This window comes from Aulostomus chinensis, chromosome 7 (assembly GCF_037954235.1).
Source record: "Aulostomus chinensis isolate RoL2024-O1b breed Wild chromosome 7, RoL_Achi_v1.0, whole genome shotgun sequence".
Lineage (NCBI taxonomy): Eukaryota > Metazoa > Chordata > Actinopteri > Syngnathiformes > Aulostomidae > Aulostomus > Aulostomus chinensis.
The window spans coordinates 1,492,108-1,518,294 of NC_141326.1; the positions used below are offsets into that span (position 1 = coordinate 1,492,108).

Consider the following 26,187-nt stretch of genomic DNA (forward strand, 5'->3'; position numbering starts at 1 on the left):
AGTAGACTTTTTCTCCACAGGCACCAAATATCATCTAAACATGAAATCTAGAATGCGTCTAACATTTTTAACCCTATCATGAACTTCTAAATGTAATCATGTATCAATAAACAATTTTCCTCGTCAAATAGTGTAACTTTTATCACATATTATTAACTGTTCTTATATCCATGAACTGTTCTCTGGCCACTACAGACATGGAACCCCAATTACACCATAGTCCCCCACCAGGCGAGGGGCGGCAACAGACCCAAAGGCCTCCTTCAGCAGGAGACGTTCTGGATAGATCAGCTCAAGGCCACCATGTTCCCAGGCCTCAATGAGGAAACAGATTTTTCACTCTTTCTATAGCCCTGCTAGCTCCGTGCCTTCCAGGGCCGCGCTGTAGACCCTGATTTGACTGAGTCGAGTCCTCCTGATCCAGATCTTTCTCCTACTTGTTAATTTTCCCCTTTTCATTTTACTTTTCTGTGTTTTTCATTGTTAATTTTTGGGTGCTCCCTTACTTCTTTGTGACATTGTCTTTCTGTTTCTTTTGCCTCAGGCCTGTAAAAGTATTTTGGTATTTGCATTTAAAAATGTTTTTCTTTTTTCTTCTAAGGAAAGCACTTTCCCTTTATTTGGTTGTTCATTATGATTCTTCACTATGGGTTTGATGGGATGGCGCCCGGTGGAGCAGGGGTCCTCCCAGTGGCCCCCCATCAAGAAGGTTGTGGGTGGAGCCCCGGCTGCAGCACGGGGTCTTTCTGGGTGAGTCTCCATGTTCTCCCTGTTCCTGCTGGGTTCTCTCTGGTACTCCAGCTTCCTCCACAGTCCAAAGACATCAAGAGGGACCAGGTTAATCCAGACTCTAAATTGACCGTAGGCGTGGCTGGGAGAGCCAATGGTTGTCTGTCTCTATGTGTTGGCCCTGCCATGGACTGGTGACCTGTCCAGGGGGAAGGCTGCTGGGATAGGCTCCACCCCCACCACCCTCAACAGGAGGAGAGGGGGAACATGGAGGGATGGATGGATGGATGGATGAATGATTGATGGTCGATGGATGGGCCTACAATATTCAAAATGACTCCTCTTAAACAAATAGCTTTGTTATCACGTAACCCAATACAACGTTTTATAGTGAAAAATACACGGAGTGGTGTGAAAGCTTGAAGGGAAACACATCATTGTCTGTTGGAACAACTGTCTCACGGAATGTCCGTGCTCAGGGACGCGAGTTTTCCGGGGTTTTCTCAAGTCGCTCAACGCGAATTAAAAGTATTCATACTGGACACGAAGGACAGGATACACTACAAAACTGCTGTATTATTTCGTATTTGGTCTTGGCGCGTTACCCTGGATTTGTTCCTGATTGTCCAGTTTGTGGAGTTCGCTTCCAACAGTGAACGGTTCAATAGTGACTGGGCATCTTATTCCCGACGCTCCGCGAGGTCCGTGAACGCGGCAGGACGGCCGCGGCAGGGCGGGATTCTCCTGCAGTGACGTCCCAAGTTTTCCAGCAATCTTGTCACTTGGACATCATGGCGTAGCGTTGTGGACGCTCGGGGGAGACTGGTGGGCCTGGAGAAGTTGAGAAACGAGGCGCCGCGGAGTTTCGAGTCGGACTCACCGAAGGAACCTAACGGGAAGCTTTCAGGAGTGATCGGCGGGTGAGTTTGTCGCGCCGCGGTTGTGTTTTATTCTTTTTTTTCTTAGTTTTTTTTCTTCTTTTTTAACCCGAAACAAACGGTTGTTGTGCCTCGCGCAGATTAACGAACCGAAGTTACACGTTTGTCTGTAACGACGCTGTTTGGTTTTCCCACGAAGCTGAACTACCCCCCCCCCCCCCAACTTTACAACGGTAACTGCCTCTAACCGAATAGAACTTTAATTAAATTCGGCTGGAGTTGTTAGACATTAGCCCGGGGATCCGGTGTTGCTAGCTCGGCTGGTCCTCCCGGTGGTAACGTCGGCGCATGTTAACACCGTGGGACTTCACCAGGCGTCGGTCCGTCTCGCTGGTCCAGCCTGTCTCCGAACCCGAACCCGAACCCGAACCCTGACGTGTAACCCAGCCTGGAGCCTGCCTCCCTCAGCACGGGTCATTGGAGGTGATCCGACATGATGAACCCAGGCTGTAGTGGTGGTCGGTTTGTCCGGAGTTTGCTATCGCGGACTTGGACTTCTGCGGCAAGGATGGATCAGCTGTTGTTTGGCCTGCAGCTGATCTGCAACTGTTCGTCTCTCTCCTTCCCAGCGGAAGCCTGCCTGGGTAGAAGTGGAGAGCAGGTGCTCTGCAGCCCTGAACTCAGTAAATCACTGCGACCGTTGTGGTCCTGGAGCTTTTTAAAGTACCTCTGAGTGTTTCCGCCGACATTAATTATCATGTGGATTTAACGGGAGCCTCCCAGATACTCCGAACGTTTCCTGTCTCAACTGCTGCAAAAATGCAAGGAATTCGTTTTATGGGAGATGTGAAGTGAGGCAGGATTTGGCTGTGGGGTTGCGGCAGGCCAACAGTTTTTAGTTACGCACAGACATGGAGGACCATGGAGGACCATGGAAGGCTCAGGTCCACACAAGAACCGTTTTGTGTCAACCTGAAGCCGGTACCTGACCTTCTGTAACTCGTGTGCTACTACTGCTGAATAGCCAAGTGAAGGAGCTCACAGTGCTGTTGAGAGTACGAACAGAATGTTACCTGCTTGCCCTCCATGTAGATCCTGGCAGGAGACGTTTTTATACTTTCACTACTTTGTACTTTCAGAACGCCATCTTTTGTGTGTGTGCTCTACTCTGCATCAGTCACAGATGCGTTAGAAGCTTCTGATTAAAGCCTCAGGTGGGAGAAAAGCTAATTCAGATCTACAACCACTCATGTAGGCCTGGTCGTGAGGTGGTGTAAAATTAGTGATGATGTACTCTGCCCACTGGCTCAGGTTGGAAATAGCTGCCGGTTATTCCAGAGCAGCGCCCTGCAGAGTGGATGCCTCAACTACTCGAATAAATCAGCTGAGCAGAGACACGGTTGCCGTACTGCACGGCTTCATTTCACCATTGCACTGGTAGACAATAACTGAAGCCCCGTCATGAGATTTAATCCCAGCAGACGCTCAGCACATAACTATTTGAAGCGTCTTGTGTTGGCAAACTGCTCAGGGTTAGAGTTCCATAACTGTGGCTGCATTGTGGGACATAAGATAGAATATTTAACGCTTGCTTTTTCATCATAGCCCCTCATTCACCTGTTTACCCACTGATGGTGGCAGAGCTGCCTTGACAGGTGCTGGAACGTTCATCAGGGTCAACTCATTGTCTTGCTCAAGGACACTCGGGGACAAGAGGAGCTGGGGGTCAGAGCACCAACCTCGGCATTAGGGGGCAACCAGCTGTATGGCTGTGCCACACAACACGTCATACATCTCTAATCGTCTCGAATCTTTGGGTTTTTTTGTTGTGTTTTTTTTTACTTTTTACAATGTTTCAATTTGTCGTCCTCCTGTCAGAATTTTTCTCAGGAATTTTAATTCTAATTCAGAGGTATTGTTTACTATTTGATGCCTTTTTTGATCATTGTTTTTGCACAGCCTCCAACATTACAACAAAAAATTAAATATTAAGATAGAAATTTAAATTTACAGAGCTCAACCCCTGAGTCGTTGTAGAGTAACAGTCATAGTCATTATTATTTTTTACCCCCTCTGAGTTTCCGGCCTGAATGAGGTAAGAGATGAAGAAAATGAGTCAGGATGAAGCTTTTCCTGAGGAAACATCACGTAAAGTTGACGTCCTAGTGAAGGGCTGCATGTCGCTAATTATGGAAAATGTCATTATGTGCTAAAACCTGTATTTCTCCCATCATCTCCAAAGAACTGGCCACTTTCTCTGTTACATGGATAAAAAAAGAACAAGGAAAGCAGCAGCCTTGGTTCTGATTTATGCCAGCTCTGTGAATTCCTCCCTCCCCAGGCCTTTTTACCAGCAGCGTCCCTTCACGGGCTGTTGAAGCCAGTTGCATGGCTGCTGTAAACACTTTCTCCCCTGGGACATGATCATAGTATTTTGCTTTGTATTTCCTGTGTGTGCAAAGTGTAGTGGTCCTTCCAACACTGAGGAATTACAGATGTTCTCCTCTGGATACCAGTAATGCCTCATGTCTCTGGAGTGTCCGGCGAGGTTGGGATATAATGGTTGTTCCCGCCTTAAGGGGCCACAGATGATGGCTCAGAAAAACCATTATAGTGGGCCACTCTGCCTCTGTATTCATTTCTTAGCATGTCTCCATGAATGACCACGGGGCAAAGCTGCTTTTGGAGGGGTTTTTACCGGCTTTATTTTGAGGCACTTTCTATCTGAAAAGCGTAGAGGCAGGCAGGTGTTGTTGAGCGTAGCGTTGCATTGCGATTCTCTCTCAGTCTTTGTCTCCTCATGCCCCTCAGTCAAAATACCCCGGTATGCTGAACAATGGTGCTCTGTGTGTCTTATGGTGGCTGTAAGTGGTGCGTACAGAAGGTAAGACAGTGAGACGTTGTCTCGGAGAATGATGCTTGCATGTTCAACGTTTCTGAGATGTCTCCTTTGGTAGCTACTAGGCACAGATGGAATATACATACAGGCCTGGTGCAGATGTTCTCCTCACGATGCTCTTTTATCCAAGAAAGATCAGTGCCTTGTAAAACATGTCACTGGTGCCAGCCGCTCACTTGTACCCTAAAACCTGCTGTGGTCCCTGTTCTTTGTTTGGTGAAGCCAGAGCGACAGCTGTGGTGTTTACATATGACTAACATACGGCAGAGGCATCCCAGGACCTAAGGACAGAGAGCACAGCCCTGTAATTAGACTTCTTTGTTCTGCTCAGATCTGTCTGGACTCTGCTGGCATCATCCAGTGGATACAGACATGCTCCTTACACTCTTTTAGCATTGATTGACACATGGACAGCAGATTTGTGAGCGTGCCTGGTCTTGGCTGGGACAGTTTGAAGTATGTTTGCTAGAAGCCATGTGTTAACCGGTCCCATATTTGCCTGTCTGGTGTGAGAGAAGGGCTGACTAAGGTTTTGAAAGAGATGCCCTGCAGGCCTTTACTCTGAGTCAAAATATGTTGTTGTACGCTGTGATGTTATAGCCAGTTTTAGTGTCAGAGTTTATTTAGAAAGTGTAGTTTGGCCAAAGGGTTGATTTAAGTTGCACTGATAAGATATTAAAGATCATACCTTGAATCTGTCATCAGAGGTGAAAACGCTCCATACATATGTTGGATTGCAAACGATTCATGAGTTTTCCATAATTTGTGCAGGAAGTCGATCTGATAAATGGCAGATAAAGGTTTAACCCAAATAACGATGTCTTCAGTATCGGATTACATCTGAACTAAACATCTGGAGCGCCAGTGTGGGACCGATCAGACTAAGGAGCTCTCGGTGGCGGTCGAGTTTTAGAGCCGTGCTTCCCCACCGATCCGCTCCTGTGGTGGAGTGAACACCTGCATCTCGACTCGTCCTTCTCCGCCGCTCATCATCAATCTGCAGGACAAACGTCTGCACAAGATACGAGAGCCATCAAGCTTCAGCAACACTGCAAAGGACCATGACTGCAACCAGCAACTTCATGGTGCATTCACTGACACCATTACACTGTAAATTCGTCAATCCATTCTAAAGTTTGGAAAAAGTGGCGCAGTTGATATTGTTCTTATTTTCCTGTGTTAAAGTGAATAATTGAACTTTGAGAATCTAAAAACAACAACCTGCTGTGACGATGGAACAGCGATGTTAGTTATTGACACCAGCAGGAGAGGAGACTTGTGTTTGTGCTGGTTCGTTAACTTAAATCCACAACTTTCAAAAGTTAAATGTGAATTAAAATAATCTACTGCTTAAGAAGTCCTACTACATTTTCCACCAATGATGGGGCTTGGACCATGAGGCAGTGCTTGTTTGGATCATATTCACCCTAAAAAACATTATCGTTTAAAGACGTTTTTCATCTTCGCATGCCATTATTATGAAATGTTTGCATAATCAATGCAAACGTTCAACTGATGCAGCAATTCTATAAATATATTGAGGCGGAAATCATTTCCTCAACACCAGTCGGGCTGCGAGCCTTAACGGATAAGCGGTATAGAAAATGGATGGATGGATAACATCTTTAGAATTCTCCTCAAAACATAATTAAGCATTTAATTTAAGCATTTTAAAATTCTCAGAGGTGTCTTGGCTCCTCTTTCGCCACTGTCCTGTCAGATTTGTATGTTTAATGAGTGCACACTTATTTTACACATAATGGAAACACTGACCACAGGAATGCTGAAATAACAGAGCGAGGACAGTGGGTGGTTTCCATAAAGTTTGAAAATGGTGCTACGTCCTAGTGTTGGACACTCCCAGGATGTGTGTGGCAGCCGATTAAAGGGCTGTGTGTGTGTGTGTGTGTGTGTGTGTGTGTGTGTGTGTGTGTGTGTGTGTGTGTGTGTGTGTGTGTGTGTGTTCGTGTTCTTTTTGTGTTGGAGATGTAGCAAAGTTCCTGTGATGCAAATGATAAAATGATAGGGGGTTTCTAGGACTTGGTGTAAGGTCAAGCTCAGGCAAGGGGTTAGTGTCCTCTGAAGTGATGGAAACATTACTCTGTGTGTGTCTGTGTGTGTGCGCATGCATGCCTCACATGGAGCATGTGCATGCGTGTTTGTGCTACATGAATATCCAGCTCAGCCTTTTGACTGAACAAGAGAAAGGGTCTGCTGTGCTCCTCTGGCTGATGTTCAAGACTGGGACACTCAAACACATCTTCACTCACTTGCAGACACAGTGTCCAGTGTCTTAATGGTGGAATTTTCATCGGGCCAATTTTTGAGGTAAATGGCCTGATTGATATTCTGAAAGGGCTTTATTCGCTGGTCTTATTCTGATACAGTTCAAAACCTCTGCAGCATAGAGCAAAACACATCATTTCCTGCCGGTTGTTTTTTTTGTGCTTTTAATCCCTGGATACCACCATATCTGGTAAGGTGGAGCGTTTGCTCTTACTTAAATCCTCCTCTGTGTGTGTGTATCACAGCGTGAGTTTTGTATCACTAAACTAAGGACAAAACTACAGAGTAAACTGTCCTGTTAGTGGCAGGCAGGTTGGTCCCTCGGCATCCAAATCCACATGTAGGCATAAATCCTCCACCAGCCACAAATGAACGATTTCCTTCTCTTGTTTATAGCACACACCTGCATGGTCGTTTGACTCCGCCTCTCTGTGGCCTTTAGATGAGCTGAGCAGCAGTTCTCAGCAAACACGTCATGAGGATGTTGATTGTCATGTTGACATCACACCAGCGACATCTTTCCCAGCAGCTTCCATGTCTTCCTGAGGCCAAATACAGACCACGTGACTCCTCTCTGGCTTCAACTTTGTAACATAGAATGGAATGAATGTAGAAGGAGCTCTGTTGTCATTGTGCAAGTACAGTGAAATTTGGGGGGTTCCTCCAAGTCAGTGCAGTTAAAAAGAAGAAATAAGTGAGACGTTGACAATGCACACACATCACTCATACAGGAGCCCAGTCCACGCATGATACTCATATTAACTGTCAAAGCCCTGCAGACACTGAGGGCCTGGCAGTCTCAGTGCAGCAGGGTCAGCAGGTGTAGGTACAGGTGGGCAGTATGGTTCAGGTGCTGTGAGGCTCCCTGCCAGCTGCAGCACTGCTGGGATTTCATTGAAGAGAGTTTAATTAGAATTGTTTGGATCACAGCCCATCTGCTATTATTCAGGATGTTAACTGGACGGGTCGGGAGTCATTAGCCCCTTTTCACCATGGCTCATCCTGCACATTTGCTCTTCATTCTCTTCTCTTTTACCAAACTGTTGCCTTTTTTAGAAGCCAAATTCCTGGATGGGAATTTGGCTTCCCAAGTCAATCCACGGTGTAGATATTCTCTCAGAGGTGGGCCAATATTAACAAAACAACAAACTCTAAATGTTATGCATTTTTAAAATTTCCAGCAAATACACTTCAATGGCTTTTCAAAATCATGTATCATGTCAGAATATTGCTGCTTCATCAAAACACTGGATCAGCTGATCCAAGGAGCAGTGTTTGCTTCACAGCAGCATCACAAATCTAATATGTACTTGAAACCAGAATAAAGATCAAATATTATGAATTGCCTTGATATGTTCCAGGCTGCTCAGTAGTCACACGCAGGTATGAAACAAGAGCTTTCCAGGTCTATCAGCAATTGATAATATGCTTTATTTAATCCACAGCCTCAAAGCACTGTCATTCCAGCAGACGCCTTGCAAAGTTGACATTTTCTTTAATTGCAACATCATTGCATTTAGAATTGTATATAGACCACTGAACAATTTTGATAAAAATTACACGAACAGTTTTTATCAAGCCCAATAAATGCAAATTGTAAAGCACCTCATGATATTGTACCTGCATTGGAGATACTGCCCATCGTAGTTCTCCCTCCCAAGTACATGATCTCATTTAGATTTAGTCTTTGCTTTTTATCATTGCACACAAGAACAAAGAAGTTAGATGGCAGTACTTAAGATGCATTCACACATGACAAACATACACTCAAGTAGAGTCAGGTCAGGTTTATTAGTGTGGTACCAGCTCCCAACCAAAGTTCTGTCCAAGTAGAGCAGGTCCAGCACCTCCCTCCTTCAATGAACCTCCACCCAACAATTCTCCATCAGCAGCACATCCTGCAACAGCAGCCACCAGAACCTTCCTTTACCAGCAGGAAGGTGGAGCAGATCCAGGATCAGTGGGGACGGAGAGAGAGCAGGAGTGCAGGACAGAGACAAAGACAGAGAATGGAGGAAGACAGAGAGACAGAAGGAGAGAGAGGGACAAAGAGAAAGAAGGAGAGAAAGAAGGAGAGACTGATGGACAGAGATAAAGACAGAGAATGGAGCAAGACAGAGAGACAGAAGGAAAGACAGGGACAGAGATAAAGAGGGAGAGAAAGGAGGAGAGACAGATGGACAGAGACAAAGACAGAATGGAAGAGGACAGAGAGACAGAAGGAAAGAGAGGGACAGAGATAAAGAGAGAGAGAAAGGAGGAGAGACTGATGGACAGACGGGGACGTGAGCAGGTGGAGTTACGGGTGGCAGCTGGAGCCTCTTCAGGTCTGGAGCCTCCTCCAGCAGCACCAGGATCTGGGATGAGGGGAGAAGACGAGGAGTTAGTAACACGTCTAAGGACAGGAGGAGGATAGAGAAGCCCAGTGCATCATGGGAGATCCCAGCAGTCTGAGCCTATAGCAGCAGATCTAAGGGCCAGCCTAAGCAGTCCTGACTATAAGCCTGATCAACAAGGAGGTCTTAAGTCTGCTCTTAAACCTAGAGAGGGGGTCTGGGTCCTGGACTGAAACTGGGAGACGGTACCACAGGAGGGGAGCCTGATAGCTGAAGGCTCTGGCTCCATTCTACTGTTAGAACTCTAGGAACCAGCAGGAACCCTGCATCCTGGGAGTGAAGGGTTCTAGCTGGATCATAGGGGACTAGGAGCTCTGTCAGGGATGAAGGAGCCTGGTTGTTGGGGACTTTGATGGTAGAAGAAGAATTTTAAATTCTGTTCTCATCAGATCAGGTGGTCCTCAGGAGGTCACCTCCTCCATGTTTTTATGTCCTTTAGACAGGCCTCCAGTTTAGTCAGCTGATTTGTTCCATGTGGATGCGTACATGCATTTTCACATGTACAGTGAAAAGTGCAGAGTTAACCGTGTCCTGTTCCTGTTGGTGTGTCTGTCTGAGGTCATGGTGAACGTGATTGTTTTGACTTCAGAAATGTCTCTTTAGTTTTGTGGTTGTGGTCCTGTTTTCATGTTCACTATTCTTGTCACACATCACAAAGCAGTGAATACTTGTGCTTTCTGACTGTTGCTGGATTGTGGAAGGCGAGCTACAATATTCTCCCATAACGGTCAAAGAACGGACACATGGAGTTACTTTTTCATTGGTTTCTTTCCAGGTTTACCAGGCTGAAGATGATGGCCGATGCCAGTGACATGTTGGCGGCTGCTCTGGAGCAGATGGATGGCATTATAGCAGGTGAAGGTCTCCATCTTTTTTTCCTCCTGGTCTGTGTGAGATTTCCTTGGGAAAATGACAATGCAACAGTCCAGGTCAGGTTCTTCCTTGGCCTGAGCTCAGAACAAATTGAGTGGAAACCAGCTGGGTAGTTTTTGCAAAATCTTGCTGAGAGTCAAACCAACAGGTGCCTGGTTAAACATAACCTCCTTGGTGAGCTGATAATTGTGCCTAACAAGTGTTTAGCTGTGACTCCGTCCCCAGGTGGGCTGTGGATGTAGCCATCGTCTCCACCTGTGTTCCAGTGTGTAATATTTGTGTTACGTATCAGTGGACACACACATTCTTGCGGGGCCAAACAAACCGATGATTATTGCCTCTATGACCAACTGGTATTTACTCAGTAACATTGTTTAGCATGATTGCCAGTAAGGCAGCTACTATAAACTAAAAATACAATACAATGCATGAATAATTAATTATTAACAATGTATACATTACAATCCTTGATCTAACAAAGGAAGGACTCTTTGCACGTTTGTACTACCTTAGTTTTATCGAGGTGTATCTAATACCTTTGTACATTAATTTATAGTACAACTAACTGTTAATATGCCTCCTTGTTTTCTCCACTGTGCTGAACTGCTGTTTAGAGCTGTAGTCTGACAGATCAAAGATGGTGTTTCGTGTCTCCCAACATGTTCCTTGGGCATGCTTCTTATCTCAGGCTCCAAGGCTCTGGACTACACCAATGGCATGTTCGACTGCCAGTCACCCACCTCCCCCTTCATGGGCAGCCTACGAGCGCTCCACCTTTTGGAAGACCTGAGAGGCGTTCTGGAGTTGATGGACACAGAGGAGAGGGAGAGTCTTCGCTGCCAGATCCCTGACTCCACAGCAGACAGCCTGGTTGAGTGGCTGCAAGGTCACCTGGTGAGAGGCTCCCTTGGAGCAGATAGGCATGCTACTGAGATGACCAAGATGTTACACTGGAGAGTGGCCTGCGTTTCTTCTCTCAAACCATGACGCCTCAGTGCAGGTCATGTTCGCTGCCAATGTCTGTTTTGGTCTTTTTACAAAATAAAGAGAAATCTTTCCAAGTCCAATGATGAACATCTTTGCACAGCATGCAAGCAGTCCCCAAAAAAGTAGGAGAGGAAGAGGAAGAATCAGTGATGACATACATATTCACCATCAACTTTAGTCAAAACGTCCACCGCCACTGGCGGGTACGTGTTTCAACATGAACTTTCCCACCCTGTTTATTGATGTTGGAAGACCGTCACACCTGTTTCCAGACACGAGAAATGAACTCAGGTGATCTCATCAAAGGCTGCTAGCCATGTCTTCACCCTTAGAGTCAATGAAAATGTCTTTAACTAATCTGTGATGGTCACAAAATATGGTTCATCAGCACAGATGAGGTTAATTGCATGTCAGTGTGACATAACATGATAAATTCTGTCATGACAACAGGGACTTGAGTTCTCTGGAGATGAAATGATGGTGCTGTCAGTGTCACAGCTGGTCTCCTGCTGCCTTCTTAGGAGCCAGAGTTGTGTTTGGGAGAGGACTGGGCTGCCGCCAGATAAATGCCAGAGTTGTGTAATGTTGTAACTCTCAGCAGTGTGAATGCGAACCTTCTTAGCCATGTAAGGTTTTGTTTGTGCTGGGCGAAGCAGTGCAGCCACTCTGATCTGAACCACTCATCTGACGTCACTGTGACACACTGAAACACTCCGTGATTAATTAATATCTAGCACATGCATTGCAATAGGAGTCAAGACTATTGCTTCTTGGATTCATTGTCTAATGCGTGTTTCCGTCTGCCCCTGCAGTCCAACGGGCACATCTCTCTGGGTGGGGGTGACCACTATCAGGAAAGGCTTTCTCGACTAGAGAGTGATAAGGAGTCACTGGTGCTTCAAGTGAGCTACAGAGACACAAATCCCCTTTCAATCACCGTTTTTTTCTTAAGTAATAATGTCTTGTTTGTGCACAGGTGAGTGTTCTAACAGACCAAGTGGAGGCTCAGGGAGAGAAGATTCGGGACCTGGACTTGTGTTTGGATGAGCACAGGGAGAAACTTAATGCCACTGAGGAGATGCTCCAACAGGTGTGTGTGTGTGTGTGTGTGTGTGTGTGTGTGTGTGTGTGTGTGTGTGTGTGTGTGTGTGTGTGTGTGTGTGTGTGTGTGTGTGTGTGTGTGTGTGTGTGTGTGTGTGTGTGTGTGTGTGTGTGTGATGGATCCTGCTGCCAGCCATCCATGCTCACCTGAGGCAGTGTAGTGTTGGTGTTACTGCTCTGCCTCAGCTGAACCCCTCCCACATTCACAGACCTGTGTAGCCGTGGAGGTTCTGATCTTCATTGCTGACCTTCAGTAAACTACAGTGTTGCAGCTTCCTGACATGTTTTGAGGGCTTCACTAGATTGAAACCGATCATCTGTGCCTTCATGAAGCCGCTAATGGCTTTCAGGAGGTAACACAAGGCTGGGCAGCTCAAACGTTTGCAGTGAACCAGACGATCCTCCAGGCTAGCCACAGCAGTGGCTGGAGGTGTGGTATTTTCAGGTTCACATGAACGTGAAATCTCTGCAATTCCTTCAGATTTGACACAAATGTTTTGGACTTGAGGATGAACTGAATTTACACCAAAGGTCAGTCAATGTGACCTCACAAAACCTGGCCTTGTTAATTCAGTACATCAGGAGTCGTGGTCAAAGCAGGATTTCCTTGACGACAACCTAATTATGACACAAAGCAAGGTTAGTAAACCAATATGAGGAAAGTGAGGAAGTCCTACACGGGATTGTTCAAACGTGCCGTAGCCATGCGAGTTCGTACCACCTGAATCATGTTTAATCTTTGAATGTGCATGTCAGATAATATGAAATTAGCACAAGGAAACAGTGGCAGGGTTTTATGTTGCATGAAAACCCAACAAACCATTTCACAGATGACATTAAACTCAGGCAGAGGAAAATAAGACGCCACTGAAGCCACTCAGTCTTCAAATGTCATTGTAGGAGCTTCTGTGCCGATCAGCCTTGGAGACGCAGAAGCTGGAGCTGATGTCTGAAGTCTCCAATTTAAAGATGAAGCTGAATTCCACAGACAGATTGGACTTTGATGACAGATTCAGGGAGAGTGAGGTATGTGAGCTAACTTTGAGGACAAGAATGGTCTTTGTTTCTGCATGTTTTCTTCTTCTCACCTCACACACAATCCCCCATCCCCCTTCCCACCCAACACAGACAACACTCATTTGTGTTGTCTGACACCTGTGTGGAAGAGGGGCATCTTGTTATCTTGAGTTTTAAAAGCAGATAAGTGTCGATTTCAAGGTAATGTCAACATTGGTGCCTGTTGACTCTGTTTGTAATAGAAATGAAGACTGTGTTGTGTGAACACAATCGCTTTGGTGTGGGACTGTTTAATCACCGTCAGTTCAAATGCTCTAGAAACAATATGTCCGTTATTTGGGTGCTGGAGATGGTTTTGTTTTCCCAGATGAACCCTGCAAAATTTTTGGAAAGCGTTCAAACACGTCATTATGTTGTGGAGCAGCAGGGTCGTGTCTTCCACCCCACTGGAACCAAAACCCCGTCCACCCTCTGCCTCACAGCACAGCTATCCGAGCGTTTACCTCTGATTTATCAGACACAACTGTTGCTCTCAGACACAACTGCAGTTGCCTCACAGTTTACTCAACACTCTACTCTTCCACTCATGTTAAGTCAGATTTTTAACTATACAAAGAGTCTTAAATGTGGATTGAAAATTCGACATGGAACATTGTGTTTTGATTTGAGCTTGTTCACTGGAATGTGCGATTTACTTGAAAGAGAACAGCCTTTTGTGTTTTGTGTGTTTGTTGGCTGTTCGACTGACTTTCTGTAACGAGCGCTTCCCATTCTGTCAGGATGTGATTCTTGAAATAAATGAGCTGCGGTACAGACTGACGGAGCTGGAGAGTGAGAAGCTACAGTACGAGAAGAAACTTAAATCTACAAAGGTGAGTTAGCACAGGGAATATCACTGTGAATACAAACTGCTCACCGCTAACACGTGGTTCCCTCCTGGCTGTGGTTATATCTGTAGGAGCTGTCTTCTCTAACCCCTCAGGCTGTCAAATACAGGACAGAGTAAAATTTTTACCAATGAACCTGATCAGAACTGACCTATTTGTCTCAATTATTCAGTTATCAATCAGTTTAGGTGTCAGTAGCCTATGAGTACAAGCTGTATTCCTCCATTATGGTCTAGAGCCTGGCCTTGTGTGGCCTCCACTGTCAGAGCACATGCACTTCTCCAGTCACTTTGATCACATCACAGCCTCTCATCTGCTTCTCTTTACAACTCACCTACTCATAAATTATTCACTTTTTCATGCAATAATTCTCCCAAAAAGTTTATTTTGTCTTTCAAGTTCTCAGAAACCCTTTTCCCTCCTGAATCACTTCTTACACCCCTTTCACACTGAAACGCGTGTCAAAGTGGGTTTTTGTACCCGCGTTTGCTCAGCATCAGGACTCATTCAGGCTTCCAGCAGACGTGGGTCTGAGCTCCACTGTGAGGCTGCGTGCCTGTGTTTTTCTCTCTCGTACGTCATCGTGATGACGTCATCATTACACATAAAAGTGCACCGTGTCTCAAAATGCCGGTGATGTTCCCATAAATCTGTGTCCCGTACGGTTCTAGAAATCTGCCGCCAGATCTCCTCTTCACCGTGGATGGCGAGCAGCTCGCAGACTTCAGGATCTTGCCAGTGCGCTGCCATGATCAATAAAAGGATGCAAGATGGCGGTACAAGTTGTTTATGAACACGGTGGTGCCTGCTCAGTTCACGTCAGGGTTCCTGGTTGGTGGGCGTTCCCCAGCAGAGATGAACTCACCTGAGATCATCCACATGGAACTGTCAGAACAAAAGGAGTGGAGTGGCGTCTCGGGACATCAACAGGAGACTGATCTCAAGGCAGAGGCCCAAACTTTACTGAGACAAGAGTGAGCAGCTCTCACAGCCCAGCCTGATTTTTATTTTTTCATTTTTTTTCCCGGCGCTTCCACAATGACAGCCTGACAGGCGGCAGAGTGACAAAACCAGAATGTGACAGGAAGGTCGCGTGAAACCTGAGACAACGCAGGTTGCCTTTTTCTCACTGCAGGCGAGCCGAGCAAAGCCGAGGTGAGCAGCTAAACACCCGGGTCACTTGGAGGGTCGGTGGACGCGGGTCGAAATGCTGAGTCGACCCTTTCAGAGCGCCCTAACACCCGTGTTCATCCGCGTTTTTGGTGCAGTGTGAAAGGAGCTTTATTGACTCTAAAAGGCAGAAAGAGCCAGCCACATGTATTTAGCTAAAAGCTAATGGTGCCTCACAAGGCTGCAACAAAATCTCAAGGTCACTGAATGTTGTAATCCATGTCCTCTTGATCCAGTGAATGTGAAGTAATCTGCAAACACTTTACATGATTTAAAATCAAACTATAAGACCTGCAGTTTGGAGCTTTTTCATGGTCGCACCAAGCAGGGCCAGCTGCCGTCTTCAGTTGAATAATCTTGCTAGTGCCCATCTGTGCTTGTTGAAGGTGGCTGGACCAAAGGGGTGTAGTTTGTTTTGGCCTCAAATGAAAGGAGAAAAAAAAGAAGCCATGGATGACCAGCTTGAGTTTGGAAACAGACGTTTCGGGACAGATTTGCTGTTGCTGGTAGGCGCCATGAGCTTCAAGCTAAACATGCGTGCCTGGTTCGTTCTGCTTTCTGGGAAAAAAATGTCTTTGTGAGAACTTAAAGCACAATACACTTTTTGGGTTTAGCATCACTTTTAGGTTCTGGTTTGAGCTTTTTGAATTCCTCAAATCCAGATTAAATTTTTAGATTTCTAGATTACTGGATATGTTGAGATTTTGGTAGATTAATATTTCCTAATAATTTCCTGTAGTCTGAAAGAGTCTCAACCGGCTCTTGAGCTTTTCATTGCTTTTTATTGAGCTTTATCATTATTGATCCCCAGTATCCGTCTCTTTTGCTTTTGTTATTTACAGTTTGAAAAAAAGTGTGGATGTCCTTTCTTCTTGACCTCTCTGACCCTTCCCTTCTCGCATCTCTACTGTCTCTCTCTCTTTGGTGGTTTGTCTTTCTACTGCTAGTCGTTAATGGCCAAGCTTTCTAGCTTGAAAATCAAAATGGGCCAGATGCAGTATGAGAAAGAGAGGAAGGAGCACAAACTCCAGGCCTTGAAGGTTGGCTTTTCCCAGGATGACTGCCGTGCCTGCCGTATGATTATGGTTTCTAACCTCTCCCTTTGCCTCCTCTTCGGTTTTTATTTTTGGGGGGAGTTAAAACCTTACGTTTCATTTGCAGCCATTTTCCTTGTTCTGTTTACCCTTTATGCAAAATGATGTCACATTTCTTTAAACACAATAACAGCATATATTTATGTACTTGAACTTTGCAGTACAGCAAAATGCAAGTGTAGCCAGAAATGCTACTCTGCTAGTGCTAGCCACCAGTTAGAGCAAAGCGTAACATTCTTCACACCACAGGTATGCGCCCATTTTAAGGGTTTTATTTTTTCACAAGTTGGCAGTTGTTTTGCAGCATCTCTGGAACTCTCTTGCACACCCCTGTCTGGTTCCATGCTTACGTTCTGTTCGGTCACCTATACGTGTACTTTTCCTTTTATAACTGTATTTGTGACAGCCCCTGCTGTCTCAGACTGCTTACCCCCCACCTCACACATGACCCTCCACACAGGTGTGGCCTGCATGCCTCTACGCCACGTCAGTGTCTCTGAACCTTTGTGTTGTGGTTTGTTTGTTGTGTTGAGTTTGGGTGGGGATGCCAATGTCTGTATGGAAGGAATATCCTCATCTTTTGTCCCGTGTCGGACAGGAGGAGCTCACCCTTCTGAAGAGGCAGCTGGAGGGCAAAGATGGAGACATGAGGAGACTGCAGGATGAGACAGGCTACAAAGCCATCCCCTGCAGTGCTTCAGATCCTTCAGAGAGAGGTGGGGAAGCCAGCTGTGACCCAGGCACCCTGAATACAAGTCTGCATGATGCTCAAACACTTGACAGAGGTTTTCAAAGTCCAAGACTTCCTTTTGTTTACTTGCTTACTTTTGATAAATTCCTGAAATAAATGAAGTCTTTGATTTCCAATCAGTGAGCCCCCCTGGGAGGGCTTTCCTCCCACTTTGGAAACCTCTGCATTATAGGATTGACTGATCAAGATTGTGTACAGTCACGAAAAACAGTTCCTTTCTTGTAGAAGCCAGGATTGACATTCTTATGATTTTGTTTCATCACTGTTTTGTCCTGTTTAGTCTCTCACCCAGATGAAACTCTTAGAAAGAGGCTGAAAGAAAAACGTAAGGCGTTTATGCTTCTGTTTATTATTGCACCTCATCACTGCACCCGTCTGTTTGCATGAACGAGCATGAGGCATCTGAACTCTGCTTGTCCATTATTTAATCCATCGGAGTGCTAATATCTGCCCAGAGAGTACCGCACATCTGTTCAACTGTGTCCATGTAACTTTTAAAGATCTGATCAAAGCCGTGGTCCTCCACAAGTCCTAAAGAGTGTGTTGTTAATATCCACGCTGGATCAGCAATGAGGAATGCGAGCTTTGTGTTTCCAGCAGGAATGAGGAATGATTTGTGTTTGTCTTAACCTTTCAGGCTGTTCATTCATGCTCCTGCCTCACCTCCTGTACCCCTGAATAGCTCCTCTAAACCCTGATGCTGACAGCCAGTGTGCGACCTGCTAACCTGCTGTCACGTTGTTTTGTGTCCATAGCTGTGCTTCCCCCATCAAGCTCCCTTCAGTGATGTAGAACAATTTCATTTTTCAATCGGTGCACAGACGCCCTCAACATGACTCTGCAGAGAGAACAGAGTCCCTGATCAGAACTTCCTTCATGACTTTGAACATTTCTGATCCACATTTTAAAAAGCTTTACTGCTCTATGAGCAGATTTCACCAGGGAAAGTACTTGTTTTTTACAGTACGATCCCCCATATTGCTAAGGCTGAGGGTTGACTGCTCAGAGTGTGTTTTCTGAAAAGTGAAAATGTCCTACCTGACAGAAAGGATCAGATTTATCCATTTAAGTCGCCTTTGCTAAACAAAGAATAGTAAAATGATGGGGTACGATATTTGCGTCTTGTGTTCAGGTTTGTTGCTCCCCTGTATTGAACCCTGGCCTCGCACTGTGTTTTTATGTGTATAACAACTGTCTGTCCTCTCTAGATGTGGAAGTGCAGAGAATGAAAAAGGCTGTGGAATCATTGATGGCAGCCAATGAAGAGAAGGTACATTGATTGTTATGGCTGGTGGCGTATCGGTGTTATTATTATTGTTGTTATTATTTAATTCTCTCGTTTTACAGGATCGCAAGATTGAGGAACTGAAGCAGTCACTGCTGCGGTACAAGAAAGTGCAAGACATGGTGATGTCAGTGCAAGGGAAAAAAGGTTTGATGTCTTCTGCTGTAATGGTGTCTCATGAAGAAAACAGAAGCAAAGGCCATCTTTGGGAGCAACAGCATAACGCATCATTGTGTGACACTCCACAGAGAAAGCCAAAGATAACGAGCAGGTGGAGATTCATGCTGACGGTTCCATCACTATCTTGTCAACCAACCTGGTGGACAAACATGAGGTGACAGATGTTGAAGAGCTGCAGAGGAAAAACCCAAATGAGGTCTGCATCCAGTCTGACAGTTTGACAAATGTTTTCGTTTAAACTCAAGTGTACCTCACCACAGAGGTCAAATCTCAAAGAGAATATGTAGGGGTTTTTGTAAACCTCATATTGGCTTTGTTTGTGCCAGCTTTTTCTTTGATAATGAGGTGAGTTTCTCATCTTTAATGTCAAAGTTTATCAAACTCTTGAATGCTCTGTAAGACACTAATGGCTCACATAGACTTCACACTTTAGAAATGAGCGTTGAAGGGTTGACATCCAATTAAGTGAATAACCTCTTGTGTCATTTCTCAAACCACTGGGGCAGATGTGGACCGGAGGCCACAGGAGGACGTTGGATTCATGTCTTGAGGATTGCAGGTGTAATTGTTTTAATTGGGTCTTTTCTGTCTCTCTCCTCTTGTTTTGTCGATCTTGACCTGTGCAAAGCAGGACACCCTTAATGGACTGGTTGAAGAGCCTTGGCCCACACCGAGCCCTGTTCATCCAGAAGCGGTGCAGGAGTGTGCACCCACAGATGAAGACAGGTGAAATATGATGAGACATCGCTGGAGAGGTGGAGCACAGGCTTGGGTTTAATGTAGAAACATCTGGGTCCTCTTTTATGCAACTCTTTTCCTTGCATGAAAAAAAAATGAATGGCCAAAGAAACAAATGATGCAATATTGAACTTAAATGAATCTTTTTTATGTTGCTATATAGGAAGGCAATTGTTTGATTTTATCCTCCTGAATAAATACGTCAGATTTGACTTAAATATAAAATGATGTAAAATGATGTAGTCTGCACTATAAAACGCTGACATATTTTTGGAGAATTACAAAATGTGCCAGTGATGACTCGGTAACGGATTGATGACTGTAAGGAGGAGCAGCAGGGTCTGCTGGGGTGTTTTGTCCTGTTGCTACAGTGTGGAGAACTGTGTCAGCAGACTGTAAGAGAAGAATGTGCATGAATAAGAACAGCTCACATCCTGTGGCCACACCTACGCCGCTCACCTACGACACGCTGTTTTCACTTTAGCATCCAAGACACGACCAAGCCTGTCAGCCACGAGGAGCTAGAAAGGAGCAACAATGAAAAGGTGAGTTTCTCTATTTTTGCGAGTATAACTCAGCAAAAATGACCTCTTTGTGTAAATTATCAGCAACCCTAAAAATGTTGAAGCACTCCACTCCTCTGTGGATATAAATAAACTGTTGTCTGTGGTAATTGTCTCTAGGTGTGTGTGTCATGTCTCAGAAACTTATAAAGGCTCCGTGTTTGTGTTTCACACCTCATATTCTACGTGTCCTTGTGGTCTCAGAATACTGGTGAGGAGATCAGAAAGGCTGGTGAAAAGCCACCAGTGAGTCCCTCTGCAACCCTGCCAGCCACCACAGAAGACGACAGCTTCGGCTCAAAAAAGGCCCGCTCATCTTTTGGAAAAGGCTTCTTCAAGATCCGCGGGGGCAAGAAGACAGGCAGCACCCCCAACCTGGGTAAGCGCACTCACACTGCTGAGTAGCAGGGGGGTTCGAGGGAGTCAGTGCGCCGAAGGGTCGCTTCCTGTATCTGTGTCACATGGGTGTCTCAGCTGCCCCGCCCCTGAGAGGAGAACAGCTGCCGGTCATGAGTCTGTGCACCCGAATGAGAGAAGTCGTCCTGAGCTCTGGTTAGGAACAATTCTTTTTCTACTCACTTAACAAAGTAAACATTGGACCCATTTTTCCTGGAGATGTGCATCTCTCAAACCTACTGAGGCTAAAATTGTATTTTCAGACGGATGAATCGGGAAAAATTAACTTTGTCCTAGACTTAGACTTGGCAACACTTCCATCAGGGGGCTGGTGATGGTCGTGGCTCACTGTGGACGCGCTCTTTCACTGGATCAACAGAACTTTATTGGGATTTACGCATAACAATGTAAGTTAAAAGTTTAACCCAAGGAAAACTTACTTCCATCCACCAAGTTGACGTTCATCACACTTCCAGAGGAGTAAAGGACTGGTGGGAGAGTTGACCATCACAGTGGGTACGACTGTTGGCCCAGCTCGGAGTGAGTGGTCTGGTAACCAGTGGCGGTGCAAACATCCGTTCTGTGCTGTGCTGCTGTGGTTTATGCCCTGCTCACAGTGAAAGACTGAAGTGTCACAGCCACACACGTGCTAGCGTGTCATTGGTGTGGAAGAACTTCACAAAAAAGAAAAACACGCGTGCACTACAAACTCAGGCACCGTCACCCTGCTGAACATGGCTGATTTAAAGGAGCTAGCAGAGCAGCAAAAGCTAAAGATGGTGAGAGAGCAGGGCCAGCTGGTTTAGGTGAGGGTTCGGCAACCGTAACTGTCCCCCTTAGAAACAGCTGACAAAAAGGCTTTATATTTCTTAGAAGTAAAAAAAAAGACTGTAATCTGAATCTAATTGGCAGGTCAGGGTTTTGAAAGTGTTCCAATCAGTGCATCTTTAATTGTGTGTTGTTACTCTGGTGGAGGGTTGATCGGCAGTTTTCTACAGACCAAACTTTCCTGGAGGTTTTTCTTCTTCTGTTTTCCTGAGCCACACCCATGGAGCAAACTATACAGAGCAAGACCATAATTTACAGCCCACACAAACTGTGGTCCCCATTTAATTCTGGAATTCTGTTCCTGTGGTGTTGTATGTCTTTTGTCGCTTTATGAGCTTTTGTGTGTGTGTGTGTACTGTACACACATATTTCGGTGTTTGCTCCACCTCTGCGATCCTGTTGTTACTTCAGTCCTGATCTCTGCCCTCTGTCTTGTTCTCTTCCTGTCGGACCCGGTCGTGTGTTGTGTGTGCTTTGTAACACATGAAGACCGCAGCCGGAGTGCGAGCGCGCCCATGCTAGGTACAGTATGGACCCCGGTCACTGCAGCGCTGCAGTAGTCCCCTGAGGAACCCGTGAATCCGCTGAATATCTGCTCTATCTCCATCTGTCTTTTTCACCATCCTCCAGCCCCTCCTCCTCAGTAGCAGCAGTCTTCCCCACTGCTCTTCTGTCCGCTCGCTTCCAGCTCACCTGTTGTGTTGATTTGCCTGTTCGCCTGCATGGATTTGTTTGCACTCTTGTGTTTCTGAGACGCTCCCTCAAACCTAAAGTGATTGTGATCTCGACGCCCCTCGTCTGAAAACCTTTTTCATTCCTCTGTCTGCAGCAAAGCATTTCTGTCCTCCCTCTGCCAGGAGAAGAACAGCTTCTTTTTGGTTTTTTTGTCAGGTTTCATTTGCATGCAAACCAGGCTTTGCTTCTGTTGTGACACCCCCACCTCCATGACCTCTCCGTCTGTCCAGGAGTCATCATGTGTCTGTCTGGGTGTCCTCTGGACCTGCGGAGCAGCATCCTGATGCTCGTTATGATGATGATGATGATGATGATCTATGCTCATTTGTCTGTGCAGCCGAGACCGAGCGACAGGGCACTGACCATCTGGATCTGGCTGGGCTGCCACAGAGGTCGGCTAACAGTGACAGCACTCACACTCTTCCTACAACCCCGGAGGGCAGGAAAAAATCCAAAGGGATCAAGAAACTCTTTGGGAAGTGAGTAGAAAGCTGGGCAAAAGAGTTTAATGCCTCTTGAAAAGGGTTTCATTTGACTTTAAGATTCTGCCAGAAATATAGAGTGTAAATGATTCCTCCTCTGTGGAGTTGTTGATTTTATTTGGATGTTTACTCAATGTGTTCTTTGTTAAGGCTGAAGAGAAGTCAGTCAACCACATTTAATCTGGATGACAACTTACCAGAGGGGGAGTTCAAGAGGGGGGGTGTGCGGGCCACAGCAGGACCCAGGCTGGGTTGGTCACGTGATCTCCAGAGAGGCAACAAGTGAGTGTGCATCCATTTGCAGTCATGAGCCTGAAAATGTGCTTTTCTTCTTTTCAAAGACTTTTTTGATGCTCCCATAGTGCCGGTCCTGGTCCTGGTCCTGATACTGGTCTCAAGACATCTTTTTAAAGCCACATTTTAACTCAGTCCCAGTGTTTTAGTTACAGACCCTGTGAACTGTGGCTACTAACTAATAACTTGACTAGTTACTTTCGAACATGACTAGAATCTCAGCGCTTAGCTTAGCTTAGCTTAGCTGACTTGCTCACCACTCTGACAGCAGCCTCCACCTGTCTCACTTAGCCAAGTCTAGTGTCTGGAATAACTTCTAAATTTAAAGAAGTGAGCCCCAAAAAGTCAAGTGTCAGATCTGCCAAACTCGAGTTCAGCTGATCACCTGAAAACTGTTAGCCACTGCTGAGCCATCGCTCCTGCCAGAAGTTTCTGCGGCTCATCTTTGCTGAGTTCATGTGACCTGCATTCTGTTAGACATTGATTTGAGAGAAGCTTTGATTATTGGCAGATAATTAACACCTAGACTTCGAAGCCCAACCAGTGGTGTCCAGGACAGCCCTAATCATATGCACGGAATATTTGTTATTCAGATTCAACAGAACTCTGCCTGGTGTGGGCTGATGCTGTGGGCTAGTTTGCTATTTTCTTTGGCTGCAGTAATGGAAGATTTTTTCACTTTCAGAGGTATTGAATGTCTTAGAAATCATTCCATTTTAACCTTAAAAGTGTGCAGGCACCCTGGACCATTTTCAGGGTACCTGCACACTTCACTGCAGCAGGCCCCTCTCAGTTCTTGAGTCAAGACTGTTCTGTTTGCTGATGGAGGCCTTCCTTCTGGGATTGCGCCATCATTTTTACCCTCCTGTTCTGTGTTACTTTGTTTTTTCACCATAAACTCTTGGAGTTGGCGTGTTACTGAGACGTGCTTTTCATATAAACTTGACTCATACGTAGCCTATGCGCCTTTTGTTTTAAACCTCTATTTTCATTTTCTCTCGTGATCGTCGCCTGCCTCAGTGACGTGGACGCTCCGTTTGCCCGCTGGTCCAAGGATCAGGTGTGTGACTGGCTACAGGAGCAGGGGCTCGGCCTCTACGTGAACATGGCGCGCGTGTGGATCTCCTCCGGCCAGACGCTGCTTCAGGCCTCCCAGCAGGACCTGGAGAGGGTGAGATGATGGGTTGAGAAAAGCATTCTTGTTGCAAGCTTCCCTCTCCATGTGTTCTCCTCACTGGCCTCCTTGTTGGTGCTCAGGAGCTGGGCATCAAACACCCGCTGCACAGGAAGAAGCTGCAGCTGGCTCTGCAGGCTCTCGGCTCGGAGGAGGAGGACAATAAGGGAAAGCTGGATTACAACTGGGTGACAAGTGAGAAGCAGTTGATGGCCTGCAGGCCCCCGTACTTGAATGTGGAGTGTTGCTGTTCCACCTTGAACTTGCGTTTCTTCCTTCCTTGTCTCAGGGTGGCTGGATGACATCGGCCTGCCTCAGTATAAGACCCAGTTTGATGAGGGGAGGGTTGATGGTCGGATGCTTCACTACATGACAGTGGTGAGTGTCAGTGTCAGCTCACACGAACACCATCGCATGGAGACGTGTGACGACACTGCTGGTTCTTCTCAAACCGCATTCTCTGAGGCCTTACGCCAGGGATCATCACCGCAAAAGGAACTTGGGTTTCTGTTGTGAATAAACCCGTCACCGACTGGATTGTGCTGCCTCCCTTTCACCCCCAGGATGACCTGCTGTCTCTGAAGGTGGGGAGCGTCCTGCATCACCTCAGCATCAAGAGAGCCATCCAAGTGCTCCGCCTCAACAACTACGAGCCCAACTGTTTACGACGCAGACCATCTGATGAGGTGCGCCCTCACTCACGCCTGACAAATCCGTCCTGTTCCCCAGAGTTGCGTCCTGATTTACAGCTGTTTCTTTTGTATCTGTAGAACAACATTTCACCAGCAGAGATCTCCCAGTGGACCAACCACAGGGTGATGGAGTGGCTGCGGTCTGTAGACCTGGCAGAGTACGCCCCCAACCTGAGAGGCAGCGGTGTACACGGGGGCCTGATGGTGAGTCTGGAGGATGGGATCTCCCCGAAAAGCATCTTCAGCTAACACAGTTGGTGTCTGCTGCTCAGGTCCTGGAGCCTCGGTTTAATGTGGAGACCATGGCATTGCTGCTCAACATCCCCCCCAACAAGACTCTGCTGCGCCGCCACCTCGCCACACATTTTAACCTGCTGATTGGTTCAGAGGCCCAGCACCTCAAACAGGAGTGTCTTGAAAACCCAGACTACACTCTGCTCACTGCCACCACCAAGGTCAAGGTAGGATGACCTGAGTGTCGACTGTGCTTCTGGTAGCACCCAGGTTCCCACCGCTTACATGCACGCTTGTGTCTTCTCCAAAACCAGCCGAGGAAACTGTCCTTCGGTAACTTTGGCAGTCTGAGGAAGAAAAAGCAGGACGAAAGTGAAGAGTACGTGTGTCCGATGGATGTGGAGATGCCAAAAGGAAGAAGCTTCCAGAAAGGCTTCGAGCTCCAGATCTACGAGGACGACCTGGACAGGCTAGAACAGGTGCGCTGGTTCTGGAAGGGTTAGTGAGGAGGAGAGGAAGTAACTTGGGCTCAGAGTGTGTTTAGTGTGAAAGCTGCGTCTCGTTTTGCAGATGGAGGACTCGGAGGGAACTGTGAGACAGATCGGAGCGTTCTCTGAGGGAATCCAGAACCTGACGGTAAGAGTGTCTCAAGTAGCTGGCGTTGAGGGTAATTTTGCTCCGTGGTGAGGATGATCCACCTCCCTCTGCCTCCACCAGAGCATGCTGAAAGATGATGAGTTCTTCAAGGAGATCTCCAACTCCCCCAACCCCAGTGTGACGGATGAGGACTCCAACGCATGAGAGCTGTTCCAGCTGGGATAGAACCTGTGTGCATGTCGCACATGAACGCCACCAGCGCTCCGCATTTCTGTTTTCTAGTTGTTAATTCAAAGATGAGCCAGAACTGTTTCCATCTTTCCTCTCGTGTGTTGTGAAAGCCGACGGTCCAGACGCAGCCGTCGCCGCTTCCTCGTGTCTCCGTTACTGCCTGAGGACAGAGGGAAGACTGAGGGCACCGCCACTGCCTGCCAGCTGGTTTCTGGAGATCATTTGTACGTAGTTTTTGCTGGCATCGGTCCATTTATGATCGAACCACCATCGGACAAAAGACCTAAGAATATTGATTGAATTTGTCTTTTAAACTGCCTTTTTACTGTAGAAATATTGAAAAATAAGATGAACTCAGTGTAAAGTTTTAACAGAAAACAGCTGCTATGTTTTTTCTAATTAAATGGAAATTGTTTTTATATTTTATCCTCCACTGAGCATTAACAGTAATACTCTGCATGCAGTTGCAACCATACATATCATACAGTACCACCTAATGAATATCATAGCGTTACACAAATATCAGTGTTTTATGTTGATGGATTTGAATAGAATCCTGATGACAGCAGATGTTTCTGTTATAACGGTGTAATACAGCTGTTTCCCCACCCGAGGAAATGGATCCTCCTATTGTACGTTCACCATTTTCTAAGATCAATAAAGTAATTTAAATCAGTTTGAATCTTCATC

The 26,187-nt window shown here is 46.1% G+C and overlaps 1 protein-coding gene across 3 annotated transcripts; it reads left to right on the plus strand.

The window, feature by feature from the left end:
* Positions 1–1,427: 1,427 nt before the first annotated feature.
* ppfibp1b (PPFIA binding protein 1b) lies at positions 1,428–26,167 on the plus strand. Of its 3 annotated transcripts, XM_086208066.1 has the most exons (27): positions 1,428–1,649; positions 9,964–10,043; positions 10,750–10,955; positions 11,861–11,950; positions 12,025–12,138; positions 13,050–13,175; positions 13,946–14,038; positions 16,916–17,033; positions 17,349–17,393; positions 18,277–18,338; positions 18,416–18,500; positions 18,602–18,729; positions 19,165–19,259; positions 19,756–19,816; positions 20,039–20,213; positions 21,548–21,580; positions 22,131–22,272; positions 22,426–22,557; positions 23,590–23,740; positions 23,827–23,938; positions 24,033–24,121; positions 24,307–24,429; positions 24,514–24,639; positions 24,708–24,896; positions 24,984–25,148; positions 25,240–25,305; positions 25,387–26,167. In XM_086208066.1, the coding sequence occupies exons 2-27, from the start codon at positions 9,980–9,982 to the stop codon at positions 25,468–25,470; spliced, it is 2,874 nt and encodes a 957-aa protein (XP_086064192.1). In that variant the 5' UTR covers positions 1,428–1,649; positions 9,964–9,979; the 3' UTR covers positions 25,471–26,167. The 3 variants fall into 3 exon arrangements, with proteins under 3 accessions (XP_086064192.1, XP_086064193.1, XP_086064194.1); XM_086208067.1 differs by lacking the exon at positions 21,548–21,580 and having other exon boundaries at positions 1,429–1,649; positions 25,387–26,166; XM_086208068.1 differs by lacking the exons at positions 17,349–17,393; positions 21,548–21,580 and having other exon boundaries at positions 1,430–1,649; positions 25,387–26,165.
* Positions 26,168–26,187: the final 20 nt, after the last annotated feature.

Bases quoted from the DNA above. Each gene is read 5' to 3' on its own strand.
- ppfibp1b (XM_086208066.1), top strand. From the start codon at position 9,980: ATGATGGCCGATGCCAGTGACATGTTGGCGGCTGCTCTGGAGCAGATG. The intron at 17,394-18,276 runs GTAAGGCGTTTA...TGTCCTCTCTAG, and splicing joins AAAGAGGCTGAAAGAAAAAC to ATGTGGAAGTGCAGAGAATG. The intron at 18,501-18,601 runs GTTTGATGTCTT...GACACTCCACAG, and splicing joins GTCAGTGCAAGGGAAAAAAG to AGAAAGCCAAAGATAACGAG.